This window comes from Sander vitreus, chromosome 1 (genome assembly GCF_031162955.1).
Source record: "Sander vitreus isolate 19-12246 chromosome 1, sanVit1, whole genome shotgun sequence".
NCBI lineage: Eukaryota > Metazoa > Chordata > Actinopteri > Perciformes > Percidae > Sander > Sander vitreus.
In genome coordinates, this window is record NC_135855.1 from 7,020,568 (window position 1) to 7,038,313 (window position 17,746).

The 17,746-nt window shown below is 39.3% G+C and overlaps 1 protein-coding gene across 1 annotated transcript in view; it reads right to left on the reverse strand.

Moving 5' to 3' along the window:
- The window catches only part of LOC144521594 (mucin-5B-like), a 24,999-nt gene extending 8,666 nt beyond the window's left edge, over positions 1-16,333 (reverse strand). Inside the window, exons 1-18 of the mRNA XM_078256153.1 lie at positions 16,120-16,333; positions 15,909-15,962; positions 15,526-15,787; positions 14,512-14,626; positions 14,089-14,179; positions 13,899-14,005; positions 12,780-13,008; positions 12,102-12,227; positions 11,841-11,958; positions 11,080-11,218; positions 9,120-9,230; positions 8,671-8,740; positions 6,868-7,005; positions 5,626-5,790; positions 5,452-5,546; positions 5,212-5,338; positions 3,622-3,877; positions 2,556-2,608 (exon numbers count right to left, since the gene is read on the reverse strand). Coding sequence (XP_078112279.1) covers positions 2,556-2,608; positions 3,622-3,877; positions 5,212-5,338; positions 5,452-5,546; positions 5,626-5,790; positions 6,868-7,005; positions 8,671-8,740; positions 9,120-9,230; positions 11,080-11,218; positions 11,841-11,958; positions 12,102-12,227; positions 12,780-13,008; positions 13,899-14,005; positions 14,089-14,179; positions 14,512-14,626; positions 15,526-15,787; positions 15,909-15,962; positions 16,120-16,333 — 2,470 coding nt within the window. The remainder of the gene's footprint in view (positions 1-2,555; positions 2,609-3,621; positions 3,878-5,211; positions 5,339-5,451; positions 5,547-5,625; positions 5,791-6,867; positions 7,006-8,670; positions 8,741-9,119; positions 9,231-11,079; positions 11,219-11,840; positions 11,959-12,101; positions 12,228-12,779; positions 13,009-13,898; positions 14,006-14,088; positions 14,180-14,511; positions 14,627-15,525; positions 15,788-15,908; positions 15,963-16,119) is intronic.
- Positions 16,334-17,746: the final 1,413 nt, after the last annotated feature.

The following is a 17,746-nucleotide window of genomic DNA, read 5'->3' on the forward strand; positions in this document are numbered from 1 at the left end:
ATTTGATGTGATTGAATGTCAGTAAAACATTTCTAGTGCTAATCATTTTTATTTTTTACAAAATTTCACCCCAGAATCAGAGATGGGAAGTAACGGATTACAAATACTTTGTTACTGTACTCAAGTAGATTTTTCAGATATTTTTACTTTACTTTACTAGCACAAGTAAAAAGTGCAGACTTTTTACTTTTAAACACGAATATCGGTACTTTCTACTCCTTACATTTTACAAAATTGGCTCGTTACTTTAGTTTCAAATAATTTCAGTGGAGTTACCGTTATTAGTATTTTTCGCGTCATCAATACCGAATCTATCTAATTGGATGGGAATATATTCGGCGGCATTCATTTGCGGCAAATCATCGCGGCTTGATGGCGGTAACGTTAGCACATAGTAGTATGAACGGCGACATGATTGAAAATGAAGAAAAGTGAGATCCCAGAGATTCAGCATACAAGCAGCAAGAACATTCCCAATCATCCTTGGCCTTATCTGAGAGAGATGTTTGAGATAGTAGGCATCAAGAATGACTCCTGGCGAATTTAGTAATTCATATTTTATCCTTTATTTTCTTTCCAGAAGCCATATTTGAGCACACACATACATGTAGATTCCTTTAAATGTTAAGGGGAAGATTAAAAAAGAGAAACTGGATCTGGGAGTTCTCACAGAATCACAACTGAATTCATATCTTGCTACTCAGTCAGAATCTTATTAACCTGGAGTCCCAGTCTCTGTCACAATAATCATATTTGTGATGTTTTAGGCCTATTGGCAGACATCCATTTAAGGCAATGACATATAAAGAGCCTTTTTTCCATGCCCACTGAAGTTTCTCAGCTTGCACTCTAGTAACATTTGTGTGGTCCAGGTAGCTTTGCATAAAAAATGGTTGTCATTTGCAAGGCAGTGGAGTTACCGTTATTAGTATTTTTCGCGTCATCAATACCGAATCTATCTAATTGGATGGGAATATATTCGGCGGCATTCATTTGCGGCAAATCATCGCGGCTTGATGGCGGTAACGTTAGCACATAGTAGTATGAACGGCGACATGATTGAAAATGAAGAAAAGTGAGATCCCAGAGATTCAGCATACAAGCAGCAAGAACATTCCCAATCATCCTTGGCCTTATCTGAGAGAGATGTTTGAGATAGTAGGCATCAAGAATGACTCCTGGCGAATTTAGTAATTCATATTTTATCCTTTATTTTCTTTCCAGAAGCCATATTTGAGCACACACATACATGTAGATTCCTTTAAATGTTAAGGGGAAGATTAAAAAAGAGAAACTGGATCTGGGAGTTCTCACAGAATCACAACTGAATTCATATCTTGCTACTCAGTCAGAATCTTATTAACCTGGAGTCCCAGTCTCTGTCACAATAATCATATTTGTGATGTTTTAGGCCTATTGGCAGACATCCATTTAAGGCAATGACATATAAAGAGCCTTTTTTCCATGCCCACTGAAGTTTCTCAGCTTGCACTCTAGTAACATTTGTGTGGTCCAGGTAGCTTTGCATAAAAAATGGTTGTCATTTGCAAGGCTACTTTTACTTTTATACTCTGTCTCTTTTACTTGAGTAAAGAAGTTAAATCAGTACTTCTACTTTTACCAGAGTATTTTTTTAACACAAGTATCTGTACTTCTACTTGAGTACGGGAAGTGAGTACTTTTGCCATCTCTGCCCAGAATACCAAAACCCTTTTAAAAGGAGCACATTGGTTTAAACTGGTATTCACCTTGATGTTATGTCCCCGTGCAATGCTGTCTCCTGTTCTAAGAGGGCACTGATCCCTACAGGTTACTGCAAATGAGTTCCCCTTGTAACAGAAAGTGCTTCCAGCTACAAATCGTTAAAGTGTTTGTGCTGCAGGTCAATTTCCTCTGGACCTTTTTGTAGTTTTATTGTATTTTCATCAATTTTGTCTGTGTGTTACAGTAAATACTGAGCTGACGCCAACACATCTAAAGCTCATGTTGTATCTTGTTTGCTTGACCTGTACAGCAACGTAAAAATGATCGTTGAAGGTTTTAGAGGCAGCTACGTGTTGGAACAGCTGGACACAGTAACTATGTGCAGCTTCCCAGAATTTAGCTGTTTTTTTTGTTTTTTTGTACAGATTTAACAAATGAGCTTTAATGGTGTTGGTAGGTGCATTAAACCTGCAAAGCTAGCGTTGCAATCTTTAACCACGTCCTGACTCCAGCTCTGTACTTAACACATACATGAGAGCATTATCCTAAATATAAAAGTATATATATTATATAAAATATATAGAATTAGTTAAAATGACGCGGCCAATTATTTTAGCTATGCTAAGGCTCTCCATCTAGATTTGGCTTTAATTTTTAATTTACATTACTGTCAGCTCAAATCTATTAAGGCCTGCTCTTTCCTAGACCCCAACATTCATAGACACACGTTCCAGTAACTGAGTACAGCTGGTGAATACCAACTGTATTGCCAGTACAGTACAATAATGAAGTAATGTAGCATTTACTTTTAGGCTATTATATATCAGATGATTCTGTATTATGAAACTTACTTGGCTGTATAATAACCTCTCCAAAGCAGCTGAGTTTGCCCTCCTTACAGGTGCTAGTGGAGAAATATAAAAACAAAACTTTAATATGCATACATATAAAACCTTGCAGGAAACTTTCAGTATATCACAAATAGGTCAAATAAGCAATATTCACAGTATTCCAACTGTGAACAAAAGGAGTGGAAGATTCAAAGCCTGCAGGTCACAAATTGATTGACAGGTCTTTGATAACAGTCAAAGACCTGCATTTACATGCGCAGCAGTAACTGGGGTATAATCTTACCCCAGTTTAGTGGATAAAAGGGTTATGCCAGTTCTCCACGTATACATGAGTGGGGGAAGAATGTAATGTAGTATGACGACAGTAAATCTTCCGGTTGACCTTTGTCAAAATCACAACAACTTTGAAAGCAAGACAAAATGTGTCTCGTGCGGCTGTGGCTCAGGTGGTAGAACCCACCAATCGTAAGATCAGAGTGACCTTGGGCAAGACATTGAACCTTGAATCATCCCTATGCTGCACCATCAGTGTGTGAATGGAAGTGGCTTTGGATAAAAGCACCAGCTAAATGAAGTGTACAAAATGTAATGTCTCTTCGTCCCTCCAGAAATGGGTCTTCTTGATAGTACATGCCATGGCAAAGTCCTCAGTGGGTTTAGACACTTAATACACACACAAATACCCCAGTTACTAAAGGAGCTAGGTCTGTTAACCAGGTTATGGAAACTCATATTTTGGCTGGGTAAGGTGTTCGCATGGCGTTTGAGAAACCAGGATATTGCCTTAACTCAAATATAATTGGGTTTTTAAACTGCATGGAAACGCACTGATGGACTACAACGAGTCAGTAATTGTAATTATGATTGGTTTAGAAACAGACAAAATGCCTTTTCATGTATGAGTCAAACTCTTCGTTTTCTATATATTAATATGAGCCTACTTCATTACAACATTATGGATTGGGGCTTTAAAAATAAGATATGAGGTATAACATTTGAACCTACCAAATTCCATATACATCACTGCAATAACATTAAACATTAAACATTAAAAACATTTTCCTACCACATGACCCCATCCTTGTTGACGACCTGTCCAGGAGGCACCACTGAGCCTTTGTGATAACAAGGACAAGCCTGAGATGGGACACACTTCCCAGTGTCATCCAGATAGGTTCCCTCTGCACAGATACAGCCGTCGATTGGCGGGAAAGAGAAGTGACAGCTGGGGTCTGTGGTGCTGATGCAGCGGCAGGTGCGACTGCTGGACGTGACGTTGTAGGAGTAGACCATGCGGCTGGGGCACGAGCTAGCATATTTCCCTGAGGAAGTCAGAACACAGAATCGGTCTAGAACTGTGAGACTGTTGCACAATCGTGCCACATGAATATGTTTAAATGACCATACCAGTGTTATCGTGCTACAATTTTACAGCAAGATGTTGTTTGATAGTTTTGCTGTAGTGTTTTAGGTTTTTGAAGTTGTTTTTCTTACTCTTCAGGTAGCTACACAATTTAGTTAGGGGCCCCAGAGTGTTAGAACTCTATTGCTTTTGGTTGGCTGCCATCTTGTGCCCTATATGCTAGTGTCAGGGCAATAAAAACATTGTTGGAAAAGAAATGTCAGCTAAAAAAGATTCTTTGAGAGACTTTCTACCGCTGGGCTTTTCTCAACTTTATTGTCTCACTGTCTTCATGGAGTGTAGTGTCTTCTGTAGACAAATGGACAATGGTCCCAACTACATGTCACACACAGTGGGAGTTCAGATGGTACAAGGGTAGCTTAACATTTTATAACATTTGAAATTCCACCACTTTAGGTAACTTTTGTAGAAACATTAGTATTTTTGCTAGTTCAAGCCGGACTTAAACAGTCCACTGGGGAGCGGTATGTTGCCATGGGACCATGATAAGGGATCATTAACATTGTCCCATGGCAACATACCGCTCCCCAGTGGACTCTCAGAGTAATAGCATTCTTGCAGTGTTGCGATCTCTCTTCCTATGCCAGGATTGTCTTTTATCTGTGGAGCTTTTCAACCCTCTCTATTCTCTGTCTCCCCATCTGTACTAATAACGGTGTCCTCCATAGCACGGTGTTTAGATGAACTCTTACATAATGCTCTGGTTAATGGTTCAACTCCTGCTTGGTAGAGATATTTTTATCATAGTGTTTGAACATTTGAACACTGTAAACTGGTTGTGCTGCCAAAGCTGGAATAGAACACTGCAGATAGTCTTATTGCTTTATTTATAATCAAACAGTGAGCTTATAAGACTCCAAAGGGATGTTACACTATATTACATTTCATCTACTGTTAGTTGCTGGTCTTATTGTTTCACTTGCTTTTAATATGCTTGATTTTGTGTTGGATTTATTGCTTCACTTTTTTTAAATGTTTTTATTTTGCTGGGTTTACTGTAAAGTGTCTTTGAGTACTATGAAAAGTGCTATATAAATGAAATGTATAATTATTATAACACTCAAAGCAGGCTACTCAACACAGTATAAACCTTCGAAAGCACAAGTTTCAAAGCACAGCAAGACGTTTCTACAAGGTAAAAACAAATGTATCATGGTCTCACATTGCTTCCATACAAATAGAATACCAAAGGTTTGATTTGGCTCTTCTGTTTCACAAGAACTCATTACTCACCACAGATGGTCGCCCTCCAGCCGGTGAGCTGGATTCCTGAAGCTGCACAGGTATGGACATAGGAGGAGACTGCAGCACACATACAGTCCTCGCTTTTCTCACAGTTACAGCTGTCATACATGCAGTTCTGTGAGGAGACAAAATAAAAAAGTGGTGCAGTGTGAGGTAATGTCACAGGTCTGAAGAGTGGTCCAGGTACAGTCCACAGAAATATGACAAATCTGTAGCTGTGAGTCTTACTTCTTTGTACGAGTCAGGGCTGATCTCTGAGTGACAGGAGGCAAACACTCCCTGAGGGTCACTCAGCATGGAGCACCAGTGCTGGGCGTACTTCTCTGTTATTGACAAACACAGACCAACATTAATCATTTTGAAGAACCCACAGGGATTACAGAGAATCAAAATGATACCTACCATTATCCAGACTAAGACTGCAGGGGTTCTCAAAGTTGCTCTTAACATCAGGGCAACCAGCATGTGTCTTCCAGCTGTTGACAAAACCAGCTGCTGTGGCATCTGGAACGCCACTGAGCTTTAGAAAGTCATCAGCTTGGTTACCGTTGAAGTTCCCACACAGACCTGCAGGCAGACAAGTATAATAATGCCAACACATAAGCGGCACATTGGATTGATTCTGTGAGTACTCTTTCCCCACAGGACAGAAGAATCAAAACTTGTCACCATGGCTTCATCACCTTTTTGTCTTTCTATAGCTTTCTTTCTTCTTTCATACCAAAACAGACTGATAAGCAGACCCAAATGGAATCTGCTGATTTTGGTTTATCAGTTTTCGGCGGTGATCCAAAATGATAAAACTACAGAATTAGACAGTTTTTCTGCTTGGGGTGGAGATGTATTAACATTCTGAGCTTTCATTTTTTATTTTTATTTTATTTGTTTAAAATCAGCGGAAAATGTTGTGTCCGCAGATTTGGTGAGGCCCTGCTGATAATTGAATATTAATCAATATTGCCATATTCCAAAACATTAATATTCAATATGGGGAAAGTGATCCACATTGTGCCACTAGCAACTATTGCCTAAATTTGAAAGAAATCTGCTCTATGCGCTTGGGATTTGCAACTTTCACTTACATGCAGTTCTTTTATTAATTACAGCCAATCACGAAGTCCATCAATGACATATTTAAGATCAATAAAAATTATCAAAATGTTCTACAGTTTGTTTAAATGTTATCAAAATGGCAGCACCTCCGAAGAAGTAACTTCTCTATATGGTTTGAAAATTGATCAAACCTTGAAAATAGGAATACATGGAATATTACACACTCCTGTTGGTCTAGGGTAGCTTGACATTACCGCTTCAAACATTTACTAAGCACTTCTGGCTTCATGAAGCAAAGAAATACTAAATAAGATATCAAGGCAACCAGTACTACATTGTTGGATAACTTGTATTTATGTCACAATCCTTTCTAGCTTTTTTACACTTACGTTTGATGCATATTTACATGTGTTTTTGTTGTAATACTGACTTTCTTTTACAATTTAACAAGCATACATGATATGCCTATGCTTAACATATTTTGCAGCAACCAATTGGGATCAATAACGCCATCACTGTTTGAGTTCTGTGGGATGCTTTCATTAGTCTTTCATGTCTGAGGGCACATACAGATCTTTTTTATAAACATACCACAGGTCTTGGCCTGGTAGTCACTGGTCACTTTGACGTAGAGCTGCATGATTGGCTGGAGCTGCACCTCCAACAGAACACCAACAGACGTTTGCACCAGCAGGTAGTAAGAGGACCCTCTGAAGGCGGAGATCCCAGCTAGGGGTTAAGAGAAAAGACGAGGATGGGAGTTTGTTAAAAGAGTGGAAGGGTGGAGACAATGCAATACTATTCATCAGACAGGAAAACAGTTCACAGTTAAGCATATTAAAAGTGAAATATCTTATTTTCTGCAAACTGTGTTCTTATCCAGGCCAGAGGCTAATCAAACAATGCTAGATCTGCATTTAAGATGAAGTTGCTGGGGAGGATTATGTGGAAACAGCCACTGGATGTTTATTAGAATTAGCTTCTGTAGAAGTTGAACGATTCTCATGAAATGTGATATTACTGAGCTTGTGCTGTTTATATCAGTGCCTGGAATTACTAACATAGTGCCAATCTCTCTCAGTGCCATTTCCATGTTTCTTTTGCACATGGCAGTCATTGTCTCTGTTAACGCTAATGTTGATCTGTGACCTAACATGGACACAAGAGGTCACCAGCCACTCCTTTTCATCAGCCAGCAACGGGATTCATCAGGGGAGTGTAACAGAGTCTAACATATTAAGACACACACACACTTACACACCCTCTTCCTACTCCCTGGCCGACCAGTAGGTGTTGCTAGTGCAACAGCAAGGTCATTGATCTAGCCACAGACACAGGCAATGATGTTCACTGACTGCTGTCAGGAATTAAACCACACAGCTCATTTCATGGTTTTTGTCCATGCAGTACCCCATACCCATGGTCGTGTCTAGATGGTAACCCAAGATTTGCAAAAGTCTCGCAAAGGTGGTTGAGGTAGGCATTGATTATGATAATGCCTTGAACGGTTAAGGTTAGGATAGGTTGTCAGGCAGCGAGTCTCGTGAGTTTTCTCTCCATCGGCTCCCTGTGGCTTTGACAAAAAATGATATGGAAATGAATAACGTTTATTTTCGTTGTTGTAGGCCTAAAGTGATTCTTAACATTTTTCCCTTTCATAACATTTCAGTCAACTAAAATGTGCGTCCTAGCCTACTTATGTCTACGGCCCGGTGCCTAATCCTCGGTTTTGAGTTTCCATAGACTAGCTATGGATTCCAAATCCAATGTTATATTAAAAGATGTTTCCAGAACAAGCACACTGCATTTGTTGAAAAGTATTCAGCTGGGGTAGAGAGAAAGAAAACGATTTTGGAACTGCTGCAGAGAGCAGAGCAGAGCAAATGCACTTTTAAGAAGTGGATCAAATATCTCAAAACTCCACTACTGCTGCTAGTTTTTTGGCAGCTCAGGAGATAGTAAAGCATGTAAAGCTGTTCACGGACGGTGAATCCATCAAATAATCAAGAATCAAGAATTAATCAAAAATTATAAGGCTCAAATATATTTTGCGGCTCCATGTCCAAAAATGACATTTTATTTACAGTATTTCACTTTACAGAATTCAGAAACTATGGAATATAGAAACCAGCTCTAATTGTTTACTATATAAATGTACATGAGGAAGGATTTTAGGCATTATTTAAAGTAGGAGAAGTAGGTCTTACAATGAAACCTTTAGGAACTGAGAAGCCTCAGATGAAGAGAAATAAAGTGTTTATTTACTCCTCATTCACTCATTCGGCTTAACTGTTTGAGGTATACATTACATAGAAAAATATTCTGTAGCTTATAATGTGTCTTTTTCTTCATACAGACAGAGAGGTGAATAGTGTACAGTGGAGTGTCTCTCACCAGCAGAGAAGGGTAACTGAGCGTAGATGCCATTCACGAAAACCTTGCCATTGGACTGGATTTTGATCACCTTTATATGAAAGGAGACGAGATGTTATTATTTAAAATCTACTTTACAATCTGAGTGTGTTCAATGATAAAAAAAAAAAATCAACAAATCCTGATTGCACTGCTTTAAAATGAAAGAATCCATAAACTTGGATAAAAAAATAAAAGTGGACCAGCTATTTACTGTGATTGATGCAATCTAGTTCCAAGATTGGAATTTTTTTTTTATTGCATACTGAAATAAATATAAAACAAAAAGAAATTCTGGCAGTAATGTAAGAAACCATATTCAATTCATTTTAAGAAAGTAAAGTTTTGTAATGTGTGTGTGTGTGTGTGTGTGTGTGTGTGTGTGTGTGTGTGTGTGTGTGTGTGTGTGTGTGTGTGTGTGTAATCCTCACATGAACCCCTCCAGACAAACCCAAGGTAACAGACTTGAGGCAGGTCTCACTCTCAGTCAGTCCACACTGCTCCAGTTCTCCTTGTACCACAAACTGGGATCCACTGCAGTCCTAAACATACAAACACAAAAAATTATTTAAAGGTTCCATGGCATGAAAGTTTCACTTTATGAGTTTTTGTTTTACATTAATGTGAGTTCCCCCTAGCCTGCCTATGGTCCTCCAGTGGCTAGAAATGGCGATAGGTGTAAACCGAGCCCTGGGTATCCTGATCCTCAGATGGGCCAATCTGGAATCTCCTCCTTATGATGTCATAAGGGGAAAGGTTACCTCCCCTTTCTCTGCTTTTTGGCCTTTTTTAAATTTGGCCCGCCCATGAGAAAGAGAGAGACATCATGGCTTGCAGACAAGCAAAGTGGCAGTTGGTCAAGGCCACACCCCCACCCTCCACCTTGCCTCCCCTCTCTCCTCCTCAATAGCATTTAAAGCTATTATATATACAGTATTAGGGGACCACTAAGGCCTATATAAAAGAGACTTCAGATACAGTATTAGGGGACCACTAAGGCCTATATAAAAGAGACTTCAGATACAGTATTAGGGGACCACTAAGGCCTATATAAAAGAGACTTCAGATACAGTATTAGGGGACCACTAAGGCCTATATAAAAGAGACTTCAGATACAGTATTAGGGGACCACTAAGGCCTATATAAAAGCATCCAAAAAGCAGCATGTCATAGGACCTTTAACTACTGCTGAACTGAAATGACATACCTGCAGATAACAGTGTATAGGGTAAAGAATACCAGTAGATGTATCAGTGGATGTATCAGTCCTATTTTTTATATTTTTAAATCTAAGTGTGTTATCTAATCTATGTTTTTTTTTTTTTTACATTGTACTTGTTATCTATTGACACAAAAGCTCACGTGTTGTGCATAGTTTCTAATCTAATATAGTTAAGTAAATGTTCTGCTCTTGGCCTAATAGTTAATTCAGAGATAATTGAAGACCACATTTACTTGGCATTTTTGGGGATCTTTGATTTGAAATTAGAGCAGCCCAGATTATTATGGGATGGATTCAAATGTAGAGGATTTGTCAGCTAAACATTTATTCAATGAACTCTACTCCTGCATACTAACAAAAATAGTTTTTGAAGTTAGTAATGCTGTTTACACCAAATTCCAACCATACAGACAATTTTGCTTCTTTTTAGGTGGCAGGAGTGAAAATGAGTCATCGTCAACATTTGCTGTGTTCTGGTTTCAGAATGATGAACACAGGTGGAGAAAAGTTAGATATAAAATAGGATGAAGGCTCTACAGAATTACTTTCTTCTTGGCAACTATCATGTACATGTTACAGATTTTAGGCATTGTGTAGGACTGTCAATGCACTAACTGTGTGGGCGGAGGGGATCAGAACAGAATAAATACTGTATCAGGGAACTATGAGATATCAGTATTGCATGCTAACTCTGTATTCCTTAACACAAACAATATATTTTTAAAAGCAGTAGAAACGAAAGGTTAAATCCATAATCACTTGACTAAGTGATTTTTGTTGATGTCACAAAATGAAAACAATATCAACTTATTCTTATGTTCAACACACATTTTGTATTATAACTTATATTCAGTTGATTCTTTTGTTAATGTTAGCGAGCTATTAAAACATGCCAATCAGCTGTAAAGTGATACCAGTTTTCAAGCCTTGATCTTAGGTGATTACATTTGTGTCACATATTAGATTTACTAATAATTTACTGATTTATTATATGGGATGGTACAGAGATGACATTCATACCTCTACTCCCTTTTTTTCCTTACAACACTAATCACAACCTTCTATTATTAATGGCTTTGACTTGGTTCGAGGCTGATGGCTAGTCTAGGCATGTGTTATCATGACAGAAGTGTGTGTGGTATAACAGCACAGATGATGATGTGTATTACCTTAGCCAGCACATAGGAGCAGTCCCCATGGAAGGTGTAGACTTTTTCATCGAAGGTGTTGATGTGGGCGCCTCCCTCCACAGAGCAGGTTCCTGGACAGTTCTCCTCCGTACACGTCCACTGGCCACTCGCACACACACTGTCAGCACACGCACAAATGAATCTTGAAGCAACATTATGTAACTATTTAACCTTAAATAACAGCTTCAAAATCATTTTGATGCTACACTGACTTGTAATAGGGAGAATGGTGCCTCTGTCATTCCCCCACTGAGCCCTGAACGCCTGTTCTTGCACTACGTATGATCTCCTGGGAGAAGTGCTTAACCAAAATCAGTGGCAGTACAACACTGCGACATTTGAATCGTCCCATAATAATTTATGCTGCAAATCAAGGATCCCCAAAAATGGTGAGTCAATGTGGTCTAGATAATCTAGGTAATTAGGCCAACAGAAAAACTGAAACTGGATCATATCAAATGTTTTCTGGTTTTGACTCTGATGTCCTTCAGCTGTTCTGCCTCGACTCAGGGTGATGTACAGAGTTTACTTTTTACAAAAACACCCACTTCAGTCGTCAGGACTGATATTTATTCACAAACACAATAAATATTCATTCACATCCACTTATAATCACTTATAATCCCACTAAGGTACGTAGGTCCACCGTATCCATCCTGTCATATGTGTAAATTATGTGTAATTCTGTGGAGTGTTCTGTTACATGCAGACAGACTGACATACTGTAGCCTATATCATACCATTTTTTGCAGTTACTGGCGTAGGACTCCCCCGGTCCATAGATCTTGCTGTTGTAGCTGCAGGAGCACTCGTTTAATCGCACACAACCCTTTCCGTTTAAATCATCCAGCACAGTGCCTAAAAGTGATCAAAGAATTACTGCACTGTAACAGGTGTGTGTAAGTGTGTGTGTGTGTGTGTGTGTGTGTGTGTGTGTGTGTGTGTGTGTGTGTGTGTGTGTGTGTGTGTGTGTGTGTGTGTGTGTCATGACTGTGCTGTACCTGCAGGGCAGAAGCATCCATCAATACAGTGCTGATCACAGGTGTGGCTGGCCTCTGGGTTGGAGCAGGTATCAGCACAGGGACTCCCACACTCATTGTACTCCATTTTGTTGGGACATGACTTCCCTGTGATTACATCAGTTGTTTTTTCAGCACTTGATTTATGTTACCTCTCGGATTCAAATTCGGAACATTTGTTCACACAAACTACCCTATTGTAGCCTGTATTCCAGCCCCTCAGTGGCCTACCTACACTTCAAAAGTATCCTCCCAGAACTCCTAAGATTTGAGAAGGGGTGGGGTTGACCTCATGTTATAAATGGGATAATTAATACATTAATCAGCTCATTCACTCTGACCTCAGTGTTTGCTTGACAGACAGACATTCCTGCAATTTATAGATAGATGTGTTGGAGGTAGGAATTAACAACGGATATCGTCGTATGGAGGACTTTTAGTTCACAAAATGTACATATCTCAGTTGTAGCATTTTTTTCTAATTTGCCCTTTTCTTGGATTTGTATATCCTCATGTGATTTTTGGTCTTTGGATGTTTTGAGTCAGTAAACCCATGTGCCTGAGACATTTTATTTGGGCAAAAGCCCAGAGTCAGACAGGGCAGACAACCTCTCCTTCCCATGGACTATTACATTAGCAGTGTCTAATGAGTGTACTCACAGCAGAGCTCTTTGGTTCTCCAGTTTTGGGGTTTGCCACCCGCATGTCCACACTGTCTGGACAACTCCGACACAGTGTTGCACAGGCAGAAGGGGTCAATGTGTTTATTAATGCCACTGTCACAGTTGCAGAGGTCTGCAACACAGGCAGAAGTAAAGGAGGCAACGTCCAGCAGACTGTGACAGCTGTTGAAGGCTGGCCCTGTAAGGATCTGCTCACACAGAGGTTTCTACAGGACAGACAGACAGACAGACAGACAGACAGACAGACAGGAATGGAACCAGAGGAAAAGATAGGAAGAGAGCAAGTTATTAGGCATGCAAAGCCAAGAAGATGCAACATTTCTGCATCAAATATGTAACAAAGGCCACACGTATATTATCCACTCTGGTATGCTCTATACTCCTGCTTCTGTTAATAATAATAATAATAATAATAATAATAATAATAATAATAATAATAATAATAATAATAATAATAATAATACATTTTATTTATGGGCGCCTTTCATAGCACTCAAGGACACCTTACAGTTAAAACAAGCAAAAATACCGTTAAAAAGGCAAATATGATTAAATTAAAACAAAGATATGTAACAGATTAAGAATTAAGAAAATTAGAAGAAAACAATCTATCCATGATTTTGATGGAGAGTGGAGTCATGTGGGGTAGGCCTTTCGGAATAGGTGGGTTTTGAGGGAGGTTTTAAAGGTGGGAATGGCCTCTATGGTACGGCTGGATAGCGGGAGGGACACACTAATCCACTGGCCTATAGGTGGCGATAACATGAAAATATATGCTGCAATAATAAACATGGATGTAAAGAATACCGGATTTAAAGTCGGCTTTGCTAATGATGCTAATTTTATGAGGAGATAATGCACCGGACACGTCAAGGATACACACAATGTGTTTTGGTGAGTAACACTGAATGTAAACATAACGTCATAAAGCCCCTTTAGTTTGCTGACTCTGCATTATGTTATGTAGCTGATGGGGCGCAGCACGTGTGGCAATGCCGGTTGCCACCACTATGCTGAGGGATTATTACCGTGGTTGCTCCCATGCTGGGTTTCACTTGTCGTATTTGCACTGGTTGGATTCTTGCTAAAGCCTTACCATGTTGTTGCAGCTTTGTGTTGATTCCAGCGTGTAGTCAGAGCAGCTTTCAGTTGGACCATCCATTTTCCAGAAGTTAGCAAAATCCATGAGGGATATTTTTACACCTGTGTGGATAATAATAAAGAAACATTTCAGTTCTGTGCCCATGCCTACACTTACAGAATTGTTAAAGTGGGTCAAAGCGTACCATGGCTGTAGAACTCATCATAGACCTGGACCCCATTGAAGTCTCCGCAAAGACCGCAGGTTTGGTTCTTGTACTTAAGGTCTAGTTCCACCTGGGAGGACAAAACCATTGATTTAAGCACACACTCTGCAGCACAGCCTTAGATACACTCGCCAAGTTTACCACAGTTTCCACTGTTTATTAAATGGTAATTGTGATCACAAAACTCCTTTTGGAAATTCAAAGTATACATATATGTATATATGCCTTAAATCATATCCTCGGTCAGTTATTTTGTGGTCAAACCCACCAAAAAATGTTTGCATTTGTTACATTACAAAGCATGACTATAACCCTGTTATATTTCTATTCAACTAAAATACTTTGACAGTATTTTTAACAATAATGTTCATAACAGGCTTTACTATGGAGCTACAATCCTACCATAAAAGCGTCCTTCTCATTCCAGATAGCAACTAAACCCAGCTTTGCTTTGATTTTGATGTAGGTGGGAGTTTTCTCAATGAGCACTCCTGCTTGACTGAATGGTAGGGTGGCTCTGGGAAAACAAAAAGAAGTCACATTATTTTGGCCATTATTTTACTTTTGTTCCTACAACCAAAGGGACATTGTGAATAGAGCTGTCAGTGGTATCTAACCATGTGGGAAGGTGTAAAAGCAAAGGGTGGCAGTGGATGCCAATATTTTGAATTTTACTTCTGTGCCTGATATCTTTAGGTTCTGACTATCATTCCAGGTTCCTGTCAGGTTACAGCAATATAAAACGGTCATCAAGTATGACAATATAAAATGTATAGTCACATTCAATTTTAGATTAATAAATAATAATGTTCACAATAAAATAGGCAGAGAGCACAGACTATTTATTTTGCTTAACGCTAAAGAAAGGCACACAATAACACAAAGAAACTAACCGATCAAGACAGCAGTAGACCAGCAACTAACTGATCAAGGCAGCGGTAGAAAAAGCAACGCCCATTTTCTGATAGGTAAAATTACTGTTTTTGTCAATGGAGTGTGGTGGCTTTGAAGAAAGCATAGACAACGGCTTCAGTTTCCTGTCGGAAAGGACTGTCTGACAGCAAGCTTAAACAGTGAAAATATTCTAAATATAGCGTACACTTAAAGGGATACTTTGCCGAATTTCAACCAGCTCTCTGTCATGGCAGTGTCAGATGAACGGCTTCACTCCATGGCACCAGCTATCAGTACGTTAGTCTGTTTTTTGGGGGTTTTTTTATGATACTGATTGTGCAATGGAATTTGAATCATAGGTGTTGTATATGGTTATTATATCATGGCTATGAACCAATCAGATTGCTTGATTTTAGCTACCCGTTTTATAATATTAAATATGACCCATATGTACCATCAAGTATGAATCTCTACTTTGTGCTGGCAGAGTGGAAAGGGTTAGGGTTTTTAGCAAAAACTTACGGTTTTCCATTGATAACCACTGAGCCCTCAGAGAGCTCCACTACTGAACCCTCCAGCTTCATAATGATGTTTTTAATGGTGTGATGGTTGCCAGCCTCCTGTCTTCTTATCTGGATGTTGAAGTCCTTGTAACTGCTCCTGCAAGAAGAGGTCAGGACGTAGTTGCAAGTCGAGTTCAACTGGAAAACATCTCCATCAAAGGTCTTGAAGTGGAAGTTACCCCACGTACTGCAAACCTGGCCATTGTGGATGGGACTCACACCTACAAAGAAAACAGATCAGACATAACACAGCAGCAGCCATGTTTTACCCAGGTATTTACTTACATGAATAAATTGTCACACATAAGAAAACAGTTTACAGTTATTAACCAACAAACTCACCTGTTATTTTTTCCGGAATCTGGGAGGAGAAGGTGTTCACAGCAGACTTTGCCTCTGTTGAAAAAAGTAAGAGTTATTTGTCAAGTAATCAATAATTAAATCTCAAACTACATTAAACACAATAAGCCTGTAGCACATGAGTAAACATGTTAAAAGTTAACAGTCCCATTTGTTATATTTTTCTGGCTGCCTAATGTAAATGTATACGTACCGCTGTGCCAAGCAGCTACGATGGTAGACAGGGTCAGCCACAGCAGCCACTCGTTTGCCATAGCCATTTGCTGATCCACAGAAACTGTGGAAGATGGGAGGGCAGCCCAGCTCTTTATAGCAGGGGGCAAGGTCTTAATGTGGCAGGTGAGGGAGTGGCAATCCCATAGCTTGACATGGTGATTCATGCTGCACTGCTTGTGCACCTGCTCCATGGTCCCTGGTTCACTCCTGGTTAAACAACTAATATGAAGGGAGCACAGAGCATGCAAACAGATGTTCACCCATAAATCTGTGATTGAAACAAAAGCTCACAAAATAGTTAAAACTACAAGCACGATTATACAGACCCTAAGAGACAGGCAGCTACGAAAGCAACATAAATAGTTCAGGACCCTCCATATCCTTTGTTTAATGAATTTGAAAAACTCCCTTCAGGAAGACAATATAGTGTACCCAGCGCAACGAGAAACATTTTAAGAGATCTTTTATTTCATCCTCTGTTATCTTACCAAACAAAATGACTTGCATTTATTAGTACACAGCTTAGATGAATCCTCGATTCTGATATTTTAATTAATATTTAGATATTAATTCAAGACATTCTATGGTCTGTTTTTCTGTATAGCAGACCGTTGCCATGGACGGAGTTCTGGAGACTCAAGAAATCAAATCAATATTTTGTGTCAATGTGTTGTGTTGATTTCTTTAGTGAGTAGCTGATTTAAGGCCTCTCTGCGTCCTGCACCAATGACCGGGTTCTAATTTACAATATTGACCGGCTCGCTCTACATTATCTCTTACTTAGTGACTTCCGCTTTTTTCTACAATGTCTATTTAAGAGATGTTCTAATTGTTATTATTTTCATACTTTTATCTCAGCCGTTTGGCCACTTATTTCTTTTATTCATTGATTGTTTTATCTCATGTATTCTAACACATGGCAGAGGAAGTCTTAAGTATTAAGTGTATGCATGTCTGTAAGGCCAAACAAAACTTTCCACCGAGTGGACAATAAATATGTCTAATCTGCGAGTGTGGAATCCATGTCTACAATGACGGCCAAATTAACCAAGCGGCAACCTCCGGGTCTGAAAAGTGAAGCCAATGCGGAACATGCATTCTTTCTAATGTAATTTGGTGGGACTCAAATGGTAGGTACATATTAGGGATCGCCATTTTAAGAAATTTTCATATTCCAGTATTCACATTAAATCATTATAGACTACTCAAGTACTCTAACGTAAAAATAAGGTCCGCACTGAGGTTTTGATGACATCTTTAAGGACAGTGGGATCATGGGAGTTGTTGTCTTTATTGTTAAACAACCACCATTGCCGATGAAAATCTATCTGACGTGACTCAGGCAGAAATCATTTTCATGGTGAGTTCATGTATTAAAGTTTTATTCACGTTTTATTTTCATTAATATTTTGAATTGTCACCTGCCGTCTTAGTTTTGTGTTTTCCTTTACATAAATAAAGACAGAAGGCTCTAGAGCAGGGCCGGTGTGTTCATTAGGGCGATATGGGGGACGCACTGCCAAACAGGAAAAGGAAGTGTTCTAATCAAGACGTATGATCTGCCACTAAATGTCCAATCAGGCTAAAGTCGTGCTTCAAATGGC